This window comes from Stigmatopora nigra, chromosome 16, assembly GCF_051989575.1.
Source record: "Stigmatopora nigra isolate UIUO_SnigA chromosome 16, RoL_Snig_1.1, whole genome shotgun sequence".
NCBI classification, from domain to species: Eukaryota; Metazoa; Chordata; class Actinopteri; order Syngnathiformes; family Syngnathidae; genus Stigmatopora; species Stigmatopora nigra.
This window is the reverse complement of record NC_135523.1, coordinates 3417419-3433202: the sequence shown is the minus strand read 5'-3', so window position 1 is coordinate 3433202 and position 15784 is coordinate 3417419. Positions and strand designations below refer to the sequence as shown.

Here is a 15784-nt window from a genome sequence, read left to right as displayed (position 1 = left end):
GAGCATTTTGGAAGCCATAATAGAAATTGTGTTGGACCTGCAGTGACCGGCCGCCGTCTATGCTAATGACTTGGCTCCATTTCTGTGGATTTTTTGGCAGTCTGAGCCTTCTTTTTGGTTGCTTCCTCACTTTTGGCACGCTCTGTACTGAGAATTATTGATGGTCAGACCAAAAGGTGGGATTGGATGGCTTGTGTCAGATTCGTGTTATGGACTATACAGTATTGCAGTTTTTTTTCCAAGTGGGTTTAAAAAAATATGATACATTTGTGATAACTTGTCTTGAGTTTTGCTTTTTGAAAGAGAAATTCCATGTAAATAATCTCACTATCCAAACCAAATGCATATATACTATGAAATATTCCTTTTTTTACAAGTAACATTAAGTTTGACATTTTAAATGGCAAAATACTAAAAAAATGAGCCTATTTTTTGTAGATGTTGCATTTTAATACCATAAAATGTCAATAAACCTCACTATTATTGGCTTTAGCTTGAAGCAAAATAAACCCAAGAAGCTAATTAGAGGCAGTTTTCCGTGAACAGCATCTTCTGTCATAGACAGATGGGAATTTTGCCACCTGCAACGTTCCATGTTTTGCATCAGTTTGTCCGAATATGCAACAAAAAAGTCAGACGTCTGGACCAGCCCGTCACTGGTCGGCGACTTGTGAAATCTTCTGTCATCATTGTTTTCCTCTCTCTATATTATTTTCCCATTCCCCGTTTTACAGTCAGCTGTTGAGATCATTGAAAGCCGTGTGGAATTTATCAATAAATTAGTATGCAAAACATTAGACATAAAAGAGCGCCTGTCAAACATGAACACTAAAACCGTTGGACTCGAATGGCCGATTTAGGCAGACAGCTGGCTATTTACACGCTCTAAGCATTAACCTGAAATACCAACTGTTGTGTTTTTAATTGAAATTGCTTATGGCGCCATTTATAGTGGCCAACTCGTTAAGATGCAAGTGGACAAAACGCTCCCCCGAGCTGAAGAGAATATTTGAAACTTTTGATCTTTGTATTCCAGAGTTTCTACCGGATTGTTAGCCCTTCCCCCATTTTATTCCATTTTGTTGTACCGTTTCCCTTCCTTCCGAAGCTTGATATTAAACCGTACTTAGATATTAAACAGTACTTGGATATTAAACTGTACTTGGATATTAAACTGTACTTGGATATTAAACTGTACTTGGATATTAAACAGTACTTGGATATTAAACAGTACTTAGATATTAAACAGTACTTGGATATTAAACAGTACTTGGATATTAAACAGTACTTGGATATTAAACAGCACTTAGATATTAAACATCACTTAGATATTAAACAGTACTTCAATATTAAACAGTACTTGGATATTAAACAGTATTTGGATATTAAACAGTTCTTGGATATTAAACTCTCTCTCTCTAAGATAACAAACTCTCTCTCTCTCTTAGATATTAAACTCTCATGAATATAATTTTGAGAGACATTTGACCGTCGACCAAACGTCCGAGCACGCACACACAGAAATCGTTAACAATTCTGGCTTTGAAATTAAATCCTAATTTTGGAGTGTCCAACATGATCCAAGGGCACAGGCCAGTTGTTTTTATGTGACTCTGTGAGATATTAGAAACTCTATCAGATGGGATTGGGCGTCGGATCTAAGTGGAATTTATCGGGCCGGACACGGAGAAACGCGACATTACCGCCAGGGCAATTATGTGTCACCATTAACGGCACTAAGTGAGATAAAACTGCTCATTAGTCGTTGGGTGTCAGCAAGGGTCCAATTGTTTTCACCTTGTGAAACATTCCATCTATCTATGTCGGTTCGTCGATAGCCCAGTTGCAAGTTAGCTATCTTTTTGTCTTAACAAACAGAATAAAGGCTGCGACTTATAGTCCAGAATGCACCAAAATGAACGAAAACAAGCTGTAAAAAAACAAACCTGAAGTGGCTTCTTCTGACGATTGGAAAACATTTCCCCCAAAAAGTTTTTTCCTGAGATTTACTGACAGGTTACTCACTGACAACACCATCATTTTCCACCATGCCCCGAGCACTCACTCAACGATTCAGGTTGTCTGAGTCGTGAGGTAATCACTGGGAATTTTTTTCTCTTCTCGCCGTTCCAGCAGGTTGGCACGCCGCACGTTTGCATGTCATTATTATGAACGCTGACAGTGGGAAGTGATTCCCTGTAGCGAGTGTGCGTAGAGGGCTTTGCAGTTCCTTCTATTTATTGATGTCTTCGTGCGCAGCTTCTCATTAATCTCGTCATTCGCATTCATTTCTGAGCAGGTGTTGGAATGGGATAAATTAAACATAGTTTTGTTTCCCCATATGACATGAGTTTATTTTGCATGAAGTAAAAACATGACTCTGTTTTTTAGTTTGCAGACCTTTTTATTTTAGTCTTGGTATGTCGGACAGTCCCAGTCATATTTTAGTCTTTTTATAAATGTATTAGCGGGTAAAAACGTTTCAGAAATTCAACATTGATTCGGCATGAGCTTTCATTTTAGAGCATGTGTGTCAAAGTGGCGTCCCGGGGGCCAAATCTGGCCCGCCGCATCATTTTATGTGGCCCTGGAAAGTAAATTATGAGTGGCGACTTTCTGTTTTAGTATCAAATTAAAATGAAGAGTATAGATATATATTAAATTTACCGATTTACCCCCTTTTAAATCAATAATCGTCATTTTTTAATCATTTCTTTCTGTTTTTGTTCAAAAATCAGTTTTTGGCTCACCCTACTGCAGGACAGTGTACCTAAAATTATGTCCAACATGGCCAACCAAAGTGGCTTGGATGTCTGCCAAAAAGAAAATCCATTAAAGTAAGGCTGACGTCTTTTAACCTAATGAAAAGAAGCATTTTATGACTTTCCCCTTGTCGGCCCAGTGCGCCACTCAACAAGTGGGGCGCTTGATTCTATTTTCATGCTCTGGCGTTGACATTCTGCACAAAGTTATCCCCCCATGATCGCACTCTTGCAGACTATTGGTCTCCCGAGGGTGCTTACTCAGCACTTTCTGCAAGATGCCCAACAGAATGGTCAATAAGTCAAATTAGCCTGGCAGGGGATTTTAAGAACGACTCAAATGGGAATATCAATAATACTCATAGAAGTGGATGCATTGTTTGTCTTTCCCTTGTAGTATATTTTCATATACTATTCATTTTTCAATATGAAAACCAGCATTTCTTCAAAACTCATCCACCATTATCTCCAAAGTTTTTATATCATAAAAGCACGGTATTTGAAATTGATTGTCTTGACTATTCTCCATTCACTGCAAGTACTGGACTTGTTATATGGCCTCCAGCTATTTTTGATTGTTCCAAAATGTTCCAAAAATATAACGTGTCTCCAGTAAATAAATGCCCGCGGCTACTATTTACAAAAAAAAAATAGACCACAAACCGAGTTTCCCAACAAACTCCCACTGAAGTTCCGAATATGGTTCATTGCGCTATCGTAAACAACTCTCAGCCAAACTGAACGGCGCCACCTGTTTCAGAAATGGACACCCACCATTACACAACATGAGGCTTGACTAACAATCTCAATCAGGTTTTGATGTATAGAAGGGAGCCAAACCGAGATGGCAGAATATATGAGATGATTTGATAAATCCTCTTCCATGTAGACATATCGATGTGCTGCTATACAGGATATTTGTTTATGTGATATAGTTATGAATTTATATATATATATGTGTGTGTGACAGAATTGTCTCCTGTAGCACTGCCGCCGCCATGGCAACAAGGAAGTTCGTCTTCAATCACCTGTGTCTGTGCAGTGACTCTCCTCTTATGGCTCAGTAACCATCTCTTATTATTGTGCCGGCGACAAATAAGCTTCGAGCCCCCCCGCTGTCGTTTTACAGCTCGACACCCCCGCTATAAATGAGCTGGTTTCGTAATCTGGGCTAATTTCCGCATTAGGATTTTTTTGAGCGTGCTCTTTAGCATTTCAGCATTTACAATTCAGTTGTGATTGTATACAGAACGATAATTAAGAAGAATTCTGAGTAGTAAAAAGTGTATAGATTCTTCAGGTGTGCTCATAATGTTTGTAGTACTTTTGTTGGGATGTTAGCCGGACAGTCGTATTTCATTTTAGCACATTTTTCCCACATCGATGAAGCATTTTGACACATTGTTCATCTGCTTTTGTCTTTTTGAGATGATAGAATATCTAAGAGTGATACTACATTGGTGTGCATGGAATATTTGTACACATTCTTCCTCTTATTAGAGCAACACAACAAAAATACCCGCATTTCTTTCCCTTCTTATCAAGTATTCATGACGTGCTGGTGCTCAGTAAAGAGATCAGAAGAAATACAATTGCCGTGCAAATAACTAGACACGACTTTATGGTTTAAAAAAAGAACATTGTGAAAGACCACTGATTTCTTAGAGTGGCACTTTAAGAATAGACTTCTTCTTTAGAGTTGGCATTCTAATTTCAAAAGACATGATTAAAGTGTCCGGATGTCACAAAGTAAAAAAAGGATGATAATGGCGTCTGCTTTATTCTCAAGTCGAAGGTTCACCGCCAGACAAATGTGGGATTTGAAAACTGCCACTAATTTAAAAAAAAGCCATATGAACAATTACTTTGACATTCTACAGGGCTTTTACTCATTTGCATACATACAAAGTTCTATCTTTTTCCACTCACAACTTGTATTTAATTCATTATTCATCTGCTGATGGCTAGGAACGTCCAATCCGTTCGGACTTAAAAGGTCGGCAGTGTCCGTTCACTGTGATTAAAGCAGTTGGATTGAGCTGCGTAAATCGGCGTCACCGCCGGCAACACTCCATCTTAATCTGTTTTGTCGAAAGCACGTTTTCATCCTGGCGAAATGCTCTGGCCGTCTGCGGTGGCGAGATAGCGCTTGCTGTTGGCGCCTTATTAAATCTCCGAGCATTGAAATGAACTCTTATTTGAAGTTAAAGGCTGCTGCTCGGAAACATCTTCATCGGCCTTTCTTGTGAAAGGTTCGGCTCTTCATCGTGGGTTTGAAGTTTGACTCTTGGGACATTTAAACCACAACTTGGCCTTGTCAATGAGATTTGTTTGATTCTGAGTATGCCAATAGAAATTCCTAAGAAAATATGTAACTTGCTTAGTTATTTCTTGAGATTCCAAATGGAAATTTGCAGTTCAAGTCAATCCATTTTGTATTTTAGCCAGGTAGAACTTTATAGTATTTCTTCAGTATAGTTTTGTATTGTAATGTGACTCCAAACGACTGTTTGTTAAGACCGTGTCTGAACAACAGATTTCTTAAATTTTATATACGTTTCATACAGATTTTTTCAATTTTATGTAGTTTTCATACAGACTACTTCACTTTGTATACTTTTCATACAGACTTCTTCAATTTTGTATACTTTTCATACAGACTACTTCAATTTTGTATGCTTTTCATACACACTACTTCAATTTTGTATGCTTTTCATACACACTACTTCAATTTTGTATAGTTTTCATACAAACTACTTCAATTTTGTATAGTTTTCATACAAACTACTTCAATTTTGTATAGTTTTCATATAGACTACTTCAATTTTGTAGTTTTCATACAGACTACTTCATTTTTTTCCATTTTTCATACATACTTCTTTAATTTTGTATATTTCTCATACAGACTACTTCAATTTGGTATATTTCTCATACAGACTACTTCAATTTGGTATATTTTTCATACAGAATACTTCGATTTTGAATATTTCTCATACAGACTTCAATTTTGTATATTTATCATACAGACTTCTTTAATTCCACACTTTTATATATAAAAATGCAGCGTTGCAACAAGCCGGTCAACTCTGAATATGAATGCTTGTACATATTCTTATCGTGTATGCAGTAATAAAACTGGCGAGCAGACAGGTGACAAATTAGCTCTCACTTGCTTTGGGGTCAATCATAACGTGCCGTGAAATATAACAAGAACAAAGAGTAGTCCTTCTCAACACCATGCAAAACTTTGTTTTTTAATAGGCAGCCACCTAGGAAGTCATTTTTTGCCGCATTTGGCACAATGGAAATTCCCGCGACGCCGCCCGCAACGATTGAAGTCGCGAATGAGACGTGTTAGAGAAATTGTCTCGGGAATATGGACAGGGGAAACAAAGTGGAAGGGATAAACACAATATGTGGCGCAGTTTTAAATACATCTTGGCTAAAGGCAAAGACTTCTTTGATGTCATTTCCAATTGGAACGCTATCATGTCACAACATTAGGTACAGCTGCACCATTTATGGTTTTACAGTGTTGGAAGGGGACCACCCTCAAATGCAGAGTTAATAGCCACTGAATTGACCAATGGAAACTTAAAACAGGAGTAGAAATTGAGCAAAATAAACCCAGAAGACTCACCAATGTTTTTTTTTTATGGAATTCTGCTATGGTGAACATAGGAACATTAGAAAAAGTACTTTTTCTACCTTCTTTGCGCAGCAGCAATCATATGGCGCGCAGTAAATAAAATCCAAACTTTATTTATTTTTTAAATGTATTTTATACCCTTTTCCCCATGATGGCACTCTTTATGTGGCAGCAAGTTGAAGTAGCTCTGTCCACTCTTATGTTTTTTTGTGTTTTACAGCATGTTTTACATAAAAAATTAGAGGGAACAATGGTCTTGATTCCTTTAAGGTTCACATATCACATGACTGTATTTGGAGAATCTCTTAAGAACATTTTTTGGGTGGCTTTGCTAAGTTAATCTGGTTTTGGATAAGGATCATTACTTCTCAGAGTGTTGTATATATAATGCCACCGGATGATGTAGGTGTACCACCAGTTGTGACTTCATTACAATCTTTGCATCCCATTTCCTTCATCAACTCCCAACCACGATAATTGCCTCGGAAGCACTAGTCAGCACTCAGCGTCGGGCCTTATTTTGTAAACCTAATGAGCGAGTTTTTCATTCACTGATGACTCCCCCCGGCAGTCCAAACTTCCATTCGTACGTCTGTAGTTCTCCTCATGTTCCTTCCCTAGCGCTTATCCTTTTAACAAGGAAATAAAGCAGTCCGGCTGGGAAGTTACACAAAGAAAGAAGAAGGGAGAAAAAATGGCGAGCTACGGAAAAGGTGGAAACCCAGTCAACGCTGTCTGGAGAAGAGGTTTCGTAGGGCGTTGTTGTAATTCTTGTTGAAGGCAGTGTAGATGAGTGGATTGAAGAAGGAGTTGGAATAGCCCAGCCATAGAAAGATGCTTTTCCAGATGGGAGGAATGTCGCAGGCGCATAGCGGCTCGATGAGCTCGGTAATAAAGAAGGGGATCCAGCAGAGCACAAAGACGCCGATCAGGATGCCCACCATGAGCGCCGCCTTCTTCTCCTTTTGCTCGCGCCACGTGTCGCCGTCCGTCTGGAAGGTGACGGTGGCATGACGTGCCGTGAACACCATCTGGGGCTGCCTCGCTTCTTCCTTCACCTGCGGCGATATACAGGTGACCAATCCAATATGGTGTGAAGGCAGTTGCGTGGTAATCAGAAGAGTGGAAAATATAGGAACAACTTTTGTTGGGGTTATGTAGGGTGACCGATTTTGTACTTTTACACTCAAAGATATTTTGAATTCAGTTCACACTGTAAGAAGTTTGCTGCCAAATGTCCTACAAATTGGAGAAACTGCATCTGCCCAGAAATATGTTTACTTTTGCGTACTGATGATTCTGACCTTAATTTGCTTGATAATTTTCCTGCCAAAAACAGAAACCTCCCCTTTTGGAAGCAGTTACAAGTGGCATATTTGTGGAAAGAGTTGTCCAACTGCATTAATATAGTATTTTTTCCCATATGTCTAAACGTGTAATTATTAGTGCATGTCAAGAAAATGTAGTAAGTTGTAGCAGTAATTTATGTCCTAATTTTATTCTTAAAAAAATGTAAGATGACGACTGAAATATGGAAATCTTGCTAGAATATTCAGTTTTGATCATAAATAATTCTCTGTAGTGGGCTGCTGAAAACGAGCATATGCTAACTTCATTTTTGCCATAAGCAGAGAAATGAAATTAATTTCTTGCCAGTTTTGATTCATTTGGGATAGTTTATTGTAGTACTATTTTGTGAGATGAAAATTGGCTGCAAGATGGTGGGCTAAATTTATTTTTCTTCATCTATTTTCAATTTGAGAATCAAAATTACAGTACACAGTCTAATTTCTGGTCTTTTTTTGTCATTTTTAATCACCTGTGATTGAGTATGGAGAGATTTGAGGCATTTTTAGACTCTGGCTAATCTCACCTCCGCCATTGGCGTGATTGTGTTGCTCTTGCGTGATCCGATGCGAAACTTGGCCGCCTTGTAGATCTTCCAGTAGACAAAGAGCACCACGCAGAGCGGCAGATAGAAGGCTCCAAAGGTAGAGAAGATAGTGTAGGACAGCTCCTGGCTCACCTGGCACTTCATACCCTCAGTGTACGTCTCGCCCCAACCAAAGAGCGGCGACAGCGATATAATGGACGACAGCAGCCAGGTCAGGGCGATCATCACATTGGAGATCTTCTTACGCGTCTTCAGCGTGTACTCCAAATGCCTCGTGATGGACCAGTATCGGTCCAGGGCGATGGCCGTCACGTTCCAGATGCTAGCCGTGCAGCACAACACGTCGAAGGAGATCCACACCTGCCGTGCACAAACGAAGACCACGTTGGACTGAGCCGGCCAACCGGCGACTGACTGGAAAAAACAGACGCCACCTGGCATAGGACGCGGCCCAGCTTCCACAAACGTCCGTTGAGCTCGTGTACCAGGCTCAGCGGCATGACCAAGGCAGCCACCATCACGTCGGATATCGCCATGGATGCCACCAAGTTGTGCGGCACACGGTGGAAGGTGCGCACCCGTAGGATGGTTACCAGAACCAGAAGATTCCACAGGAAGGTGGCCGCCGCCAACATGGCCAGCAGTGTCAGGGTCAGAACGCTGAATAGCGAGAAGGGCCGCAACGCCTGGTTGCCATCCCAACCGGATCCACTGGCGTTGGCGGCGACGTCGGGGTACGTCACGCCGGACGATTCCGACGTGGAAAACGACTCATTCTGCATCTGTGGGAGAAGCCAGAATACTGTGTCAAATTGGCGATATGCCCAATGGTGAGACGCCCAATGTCGCCAAGCCCAATGTCGCCAAACCCATTCTTGCTAAGCCCAATGGCGCTTGGCATTTTCAATTTGTCCGCCCAATGCAGTGATCCTGGCTTCTTTTCAGTCCTTTCAATTTTTTGGGGACCTCAAGGCCAGAACTGTAATCAAATTTAGGAATTTTGCATTAAGTCTGACAAGTGCGTCTCTATTTTTTTCCAATAGTACATCTCAAGGGACCATTTTGCTATTTTCCCCAAGATAGCTACTTCGGCTTTTTTCCTCCGGGCTTTTGAGTTTGAATGGAGATGGCGCAGTGCTACTCTCAGACTTCTTTTACCACCTAAAGGAGAAAAAAAAGGAAACGTTCGTACTCGTGTTCCTCGCTCCACTGCCTGATTTGCATCAACATAGACATTCTGTTAAAGTAAATCGTTTTTGGCGAAGGCCAGGCTCAAGAGAAAAACGATGGTAAGCAGACGTACACACTGCTCTGAAAATACTGGCAGAAGGCCACTGGCTTTTATTATCCTTGTAAAATGTTGCAGCTTTTAGTTTGATGTAAGAGTCCAGTTTTGCAGTGTCTAAAATGCTTGATTTTAGGTCTGTGGTACCTTAAAAACCTCAACCTTTATAATCTGATGAATTGAAAAGTGGAATATGAATGGCTGTTTAAAAAGGCATTTTTCAACAGTTTTTTCTTTATAATGGTTTTATTATTATAAATGTTTTCATCACCTATAATGACCCCCCGCTCTTGTAATCAAGAAAGTTGGGAAGACTGATATTTCAAGGAGGAAAGCTTAATAGATTTAATAACCGATTTTGGAGACTAAATTATATATCTTGGGTGATTATATGTTAGATATTTAAAAAAAATGGAGAGAACAAAGATGTAAAATAATCAAGGATGAATCAGGTCTATCTAACTTTTGAGTACAATCTCCCTTTAGTCTTTTCAATCTCATTAATAATTCTACCACGTCTAATTCTACTGAACATCAAAGTCTTTTCCAACAAGTTCATAAAGCGACTGTCATCAATCAAATATTTTTTTTCAATATCCCCTTTTTTGTCTCAGATTTATCGCCTTAGCCTAATAAAGCAGCGATTGAACAGTCCTCGTCTCCCGACGCTAACGTCCACACAGTTCCACACATTTCGCCAAGTGATCCGACACACCTCATTGAACATTCACTTTCACCACCGGTCATATCTTCATGCCTATAAATTTCAATTCCCCGCTTCTGTATTCCAGCCCACGGCACCCCTGTCCAACCATGCTGCCATGTGTCTTCCAAAATCTTCCAGTAACCTTGGCCTATTCTCTTAAGTGAAGATGCTTTCCTGTAATATTGATGCAGTATATTGATTACATGGCAGCAGCACTGGTCAACTGGCCAAAGGGCAAATGAGCTTTTTCTACATTTTTTTAAATTATTTTTATTATTGTTCATGCTGCCCTTTCTGCTAATAAGTCCATATATTATTCATTAACCAATGTGTGAAATCTGACAGGAACGCAGGGATTTTAAAAAGATACTAGAACGACATTCGCCAAAACATTCTCTGCGTCTTAGAAAATGCAAAAAAATACAAACTGACAATCTTTTTTTGCGTCATTCTTGTCAGGTTCTGCTCAATTTGAATCCATAATCTCATTGTTGGCTTTGTAACGCTATCATTCTTTACGCCATTGCGTCAGGTGAATATTTCTTGGCGTCTTGAGGAAAACCAACAAAAGCCCAAAATCCAAAAGTCACCCTTGGCCAGCGGTTCTCGAGGGTGACGCTTCATGCATCTTTCACACCCTGCCGGCTGCCGTATTGATCTGTTTGCTATCACTCACGGGTCTTAAACCATAAGGTCCACCGGGTAATGCACAATAACGGTCCGCGGTGACATATGACACAGTCCCTTAGCATCGTACTCCAATCAAAAGGCCTTCCACCCTCTGTTGTTCCGGTTCTTCGCAACACATCTAACAGCCGTGAAATTGGAAAGCTGTCGAGAGAGGGAGAACCTAGTGAAAAGAAATTGCCATTTCATAATCCGGTCCACTTGATATCAGTGTGTTTGCATAGCGGCGAGGGAGACCCCCTTCGCCGTTGAGGTCACGGGATAATTAGTCTTTGCAATATATACCTGGCTGAGAATTATGTTGTGCATTTTCCAAGTCTAACCTGTTCAAAAAGCAAAAAATTGTGACCAATTTGATCAGGTTCTAGTTTGCCAATGGGTGGCATCATGGATCTTGAAACGTAACCAGTCTATATTCTATTTGTCCTGGATAAACACTTTTGCCAATTAGTCTGTAAGATCATCTTGAACATTTCATGGATGTTTTATGTCTCTTCAAAAGAAAGTAACACTCACAATTGGACACAATCTATAATTGTGACATGAGGCAGATTGATAGCCTGTTAGGAAACGATCTGAAACAAAAGCCATCTTTTGGCTCATCTGTCTTTGACAAATCACCTTTTGCCATTGAAGTGGATGCAAAGGTCTTGAATCTCTTTTATCATTGGCAGCCAACAAGCTAAGTCATTCATTTAAAAGCAAAAGGGCGTGCCTCATAATGCTTGTAATACCCACTTTGTGCTTCTGACACACCCACTTGCCAACAGCCAACCAATGCAAAGAGCTCCAATCAACCACTTAAATTTTCACCAATCGCTTCTAGGCCTTCCTACTTGAAATAAATTAGATCTGAATTGGATTTGTCCATTGTCATAAATAGCTGTTTTCAATATCAATTTATCAATTTCTCTCTTTTACTAACGAAGGCAACATGTACTCTCTGTCCTAAGCTGGCATTAAGTTGAACTAAAGTGTAATAAAAACAAGACTTTCCGCAGTATAGAGTGCAATTTTTCCCTCTACAAATTGGGTCATCCATTCCTTATCTACCACTCTTGTCCTCATTAGGGTCACTTCCCTGCTGACTCTGAGTCTAGATGCACACAGTACACCCTGTACTGGCTACCAGCCAATCGACGGGTAGATATAAAAGAAGGCAACAGTCACACCTGCAGACCATTAAAAGTCTTCCATCAACCTAAAAACGGAGCGAAACCATGCAAACTGCTCCAAGTAAAATGATCCAGAAACATTGATTCCTCAAGAAACATCTTCCCCTCTACTGTAAAACAAAAAAAAACGACTCATTTCATTCAAACATTGCCTCATTCTTCCTGGAGGACTCTTTTTAAGTACCAAAATCAAGCAAAAACCTGTTTCGTATCAACTTTCTTAATAACCCCGGCTCCTCGCATGGGGCGACATCCCGCGAGGATTCCTCAACACTCGGTAGACACTTGTTACACAACATCAGTCACTAGATTGGAGTGTTTGAGGATGGTGGGGTGGATAAAAGAATATACAAGGGATACAGAAAAAGTGGAGTGGAACTTACCCCGTTTAGCGATCTAGCGTCAAGTAGTAGTGCAGCAGTAGGTGCTTAGTACTTGCATCCATCGCCGCTTGAGGAGGGAGGACTGATGGCTGAGCGTGCTTTAGTGTGGCTTGACTGCACATACACTGCAAGCGTGAAGAACCAACCGTGCCGGCTGCTATGGGGGGGCTGGCGAGTGGAGGGATCTGAGGCGAAAGAGGCGGGAGTCTGTTTTCATGGTAAACACTGCGTTTTTCTCCGTTAAGTCAAGAAAGATGAAAGGAAGGTGCGAAGGGTGCAACGGGGGTGGTGGGGGTGGGGTAGGAAGAGGTGGGAAGCCGCCTTACCGGAGGCAAAGATGCAACGGCGGATGCAGATGACGTCTTTATCTTGTTTCTCAGACAACGTTGCCTCCGCCTATTTTACCACTCTGCGCGGAGATCCAATTGGGAGGGGGTCGCGAGAGGATCCAAATGCCCAGTAGGCAATGCAGGGGACCACTTGTTGTTATACAAACATTGGGGGCTCCCTTGTTATTTACTTTTCAGGGTTTTTTTCCTACTCAGTAGGTTGAGTAGTCCAAGATTTGACTCAGTCAGCTGTAATTATTCAAGTCACATTTATTTATACACAGATACCACCAAAAAGGAACCAAATATCCCATAATATGTACCTCTCAAGAGCAGTTAAGTCTTATCAGTTCAAATATGTTACACTACTTTTTAACTGCTCAGGGGTTCATGTTTTGTAACCATCATAAACATTATATTAACAAAATAGGAAACCGGAATGTTTCAATTAATATGCAGTTTTATATTGAGATATGAATAGAATTTCCTGGTAATAATAATACAATAAATGGAATGGCCATTAAGTTCAATTTGCCTCTCCACCAGATAGAACAAATCTTAACACTACCAGCTAGCACTCTATAGTTTTGTACTTTTTAAAAAGAGAATGTTATAGCAAACTTTGTGCAGGTTTAAATATTGCAACTCAGTTCATTGTGTGGCTCCCTCTAATATTCATTCTTTGTCCACCAGAGGCATTAAAATGAAGTCACATGGGTGTGTACTCGTATGTTTTCCTCCCAGTGAAAATGGCTTTGACATCTATCGACCAACAAGTTAAAATAAGCCTTTTCCTGGGCGTGCCTCCATTTTTTACATTGCACAATGAGAGCAAAATGGCTATGTTTCAGTATTATTTAGGCAGTGATTTAGTAATATTAGCTTTTACATGTAGAGTAGGAAATTCAAAATGACATCCTAATTCAATAAACAAGCATGCATGTTTCCTGTTATGTCCTAACAACTCTCTTGTTCGTTTTCTGATCCGTACGGAGAGGTTAAACCCGCTTTTATACATGCACTCTATCACCCAAACAACGTTGGCTTATCTAATAACATAACATATCCCCCTGCAAATCCTAGAGATTTGTTTCAAGCACCTGTTCAAATTGTCACTGCGCTCGGAAAGGACGACGTTCAAGCCATTGAGGCAACGATAACGTTTAAAATACGGGCTTCCCGTCGGGTGTGTGCGGGTTGTCATTTGCATGATGCAAGTGCCTGAAACAAATCCTTTCAGTAAATCTTTCTATGTAATTTCACCCATGCCATAAAAATGTATTTGTTTCATCTCAGGCGACACATTTCACATGCAGATTTATTGCATTGATCATTTTGGCAGTCCTCCGAGGAGCTGTGAAATATGGAAGCGGATATCAAATCACGTTTTACCATGTGTTTTTTTTTTGCATGTGCAACACTTTAACTCAATATTTCTCCTATCTAGTATTGAATGTACCAATACTGTTTTTTTCCACACGAGCATCAAAGTGATATGCCGTATTTTCACGACTATAAGGCGCACCCTCAATGAATGACATTTTTTCCATATATAAGTCACACTGTATTATAAGGCCCACTGTCTATTTTGGAGAAAATTTAAGACTTTTAAGTGCGCCTTATAGTCGTGAAAATACAGTAATTGCTATTGACTTCCAGGTATGAAGCACTCACTACACCGTCACCTCTAGAGCCAGCCATTGTTGATGTTTTGGATTTTTTTTGTATAAAATCTGGCAGTGAGGGAGGACCTATATGATGGAAGATTTTGTAAACTAAGATGGCATCTGCATATTTAACAGTATTGTTTCAGTTCAGGCGTTTGTGTTTTTTTAATATCCGACAGTGGTGGTTTTTCGTCTTTGGTTTTCTGTTTTTTCCATATATAAGGCGCACTGGATTATAAGGCGCACCGTCTATTTTGGAGAAAATTTAAGACTTTTAAGTGCGCCTTATAGTTGTGAAAATACGGTATACTTTTGTTTGCATCTGCTTTTAGATAAGCTAAAAAATAACCTGAATCTGACAGTAAAATAATAATTCAACGGCAATCGGATCTAAAAAAAATATATATATATAAATCCAAACACATACACAAGCACAAAGAGAACACACCACATAAAGTTCAGTTCAGAAATTAAACTTTATATATTATACTTGAATATAAACTTTTGGGTGAAATGCATGCAATGTGATGTAACTCGGTTTGACTAAGCAAGAGTTATACAACCTATTTGACAGGCATGTTTGAGATAGCCAATCATTTATTCAGTGTTTGATGCAAGAAAACAACTGTATTGTCTTCTTACAGTGAGATGTTGTTCTCGCAATATCGAAACCGAGCCAAGCTTAGATGCATTACTTAAGATAAGGTGAAATACGATGGGCTCAAGGGCACATGGTCATATCATCGATTTCACAGTGTTAATTTACAATGGCGACCTTGTGTCGTAAATAGTCCCGAAATCACACAGTCCCGGCCGACGATTTATTGCCAGGCTTTGATAACTTGTGAAAGAAAAATGGGAATCCAAACACTGTCTGTCATAACATGGTGGAACAACAAGTGTGAGATGATCCTTTTTCAAGGTTTGTACCGAGTTGTCATGCTTCTTCTGCCCGTATGGCATCTTTGGGATTTATTGACTTTAACTTTTAAAAGAGTCGAGGCTGTAAAAGAATATATATGTACGTATACCGTGTTGACTTGATTTATCGTTTCGCTCGGTTAATTCTGTCCTGTAGATGCCGTTTTTTACGAGCTAGAATTTACACATTCCACAAGTCCAAACAGCTTACAGTCTTATTTATCGATGATTTTTTTTCTCTTTCTTGTTTAAGGATCGTAAAACATGGATGGATTGAAAGAGGCGACATTTGAGGAAGAGAAACTCAAAGACCTTAACAACTGCAG

General features: G+C 39.9%; 1 protein-coding gene and 1 long non-coding RNA gene across 3 annotated transcripts in view; one reads left to right on the top strand and one right to left on the bottom strand.

The window, feature by feature from the left end:
• LOC144209480 (uncharacterized) overlaps positions 1-15784 on the top strand; it is a 26395-nt gene extending 10611 nt beyond the window's left edge. Inside the window, exon 5 of the long non-coding RNA XR_013329145.1 lies at positions 15712-15784. This is a non-coding gene — a long non-coding RNA (uncharacterized LOC144209480). The remainder of the gene's footprint in view (positions 1-15711) is intronic.
• On the bottom strand, positions 5649-12943 carry htr5ab (5-hydroxytryptamine (serotonin) receptor 5A, genome duplicate b). 2 transcript variants are annotated; one of them, XM_077736066.1, is made up of 5 exons: positions 12868-12943; positions 12542-12726; positions 8740-9087; positions 8285-8665; positions 5649-7469 (listed from the first exon to the last, which is right to left on the bottom strand). In XM_077736066.1, exons 3-5 carry the CDS (start codon positions 9085-9087, stop codon positions 7137-7139), a joined length of 1062 nt encoding a protein of 353 aa, XP_077592192.1. In that variant the 5' UTR covers positions 12542-12726; positions 12868-12943; the 3' UTR covers positions 5649-7136. The 2 variants fall into 2 exon arrangements, with proteins under 2 accessions (XP_077592192.1, XP_077592191.1); XM_077736065.1 differs by lacking the exon at positions 12868-12943 and having other exon boundaries at positions 12542-12807.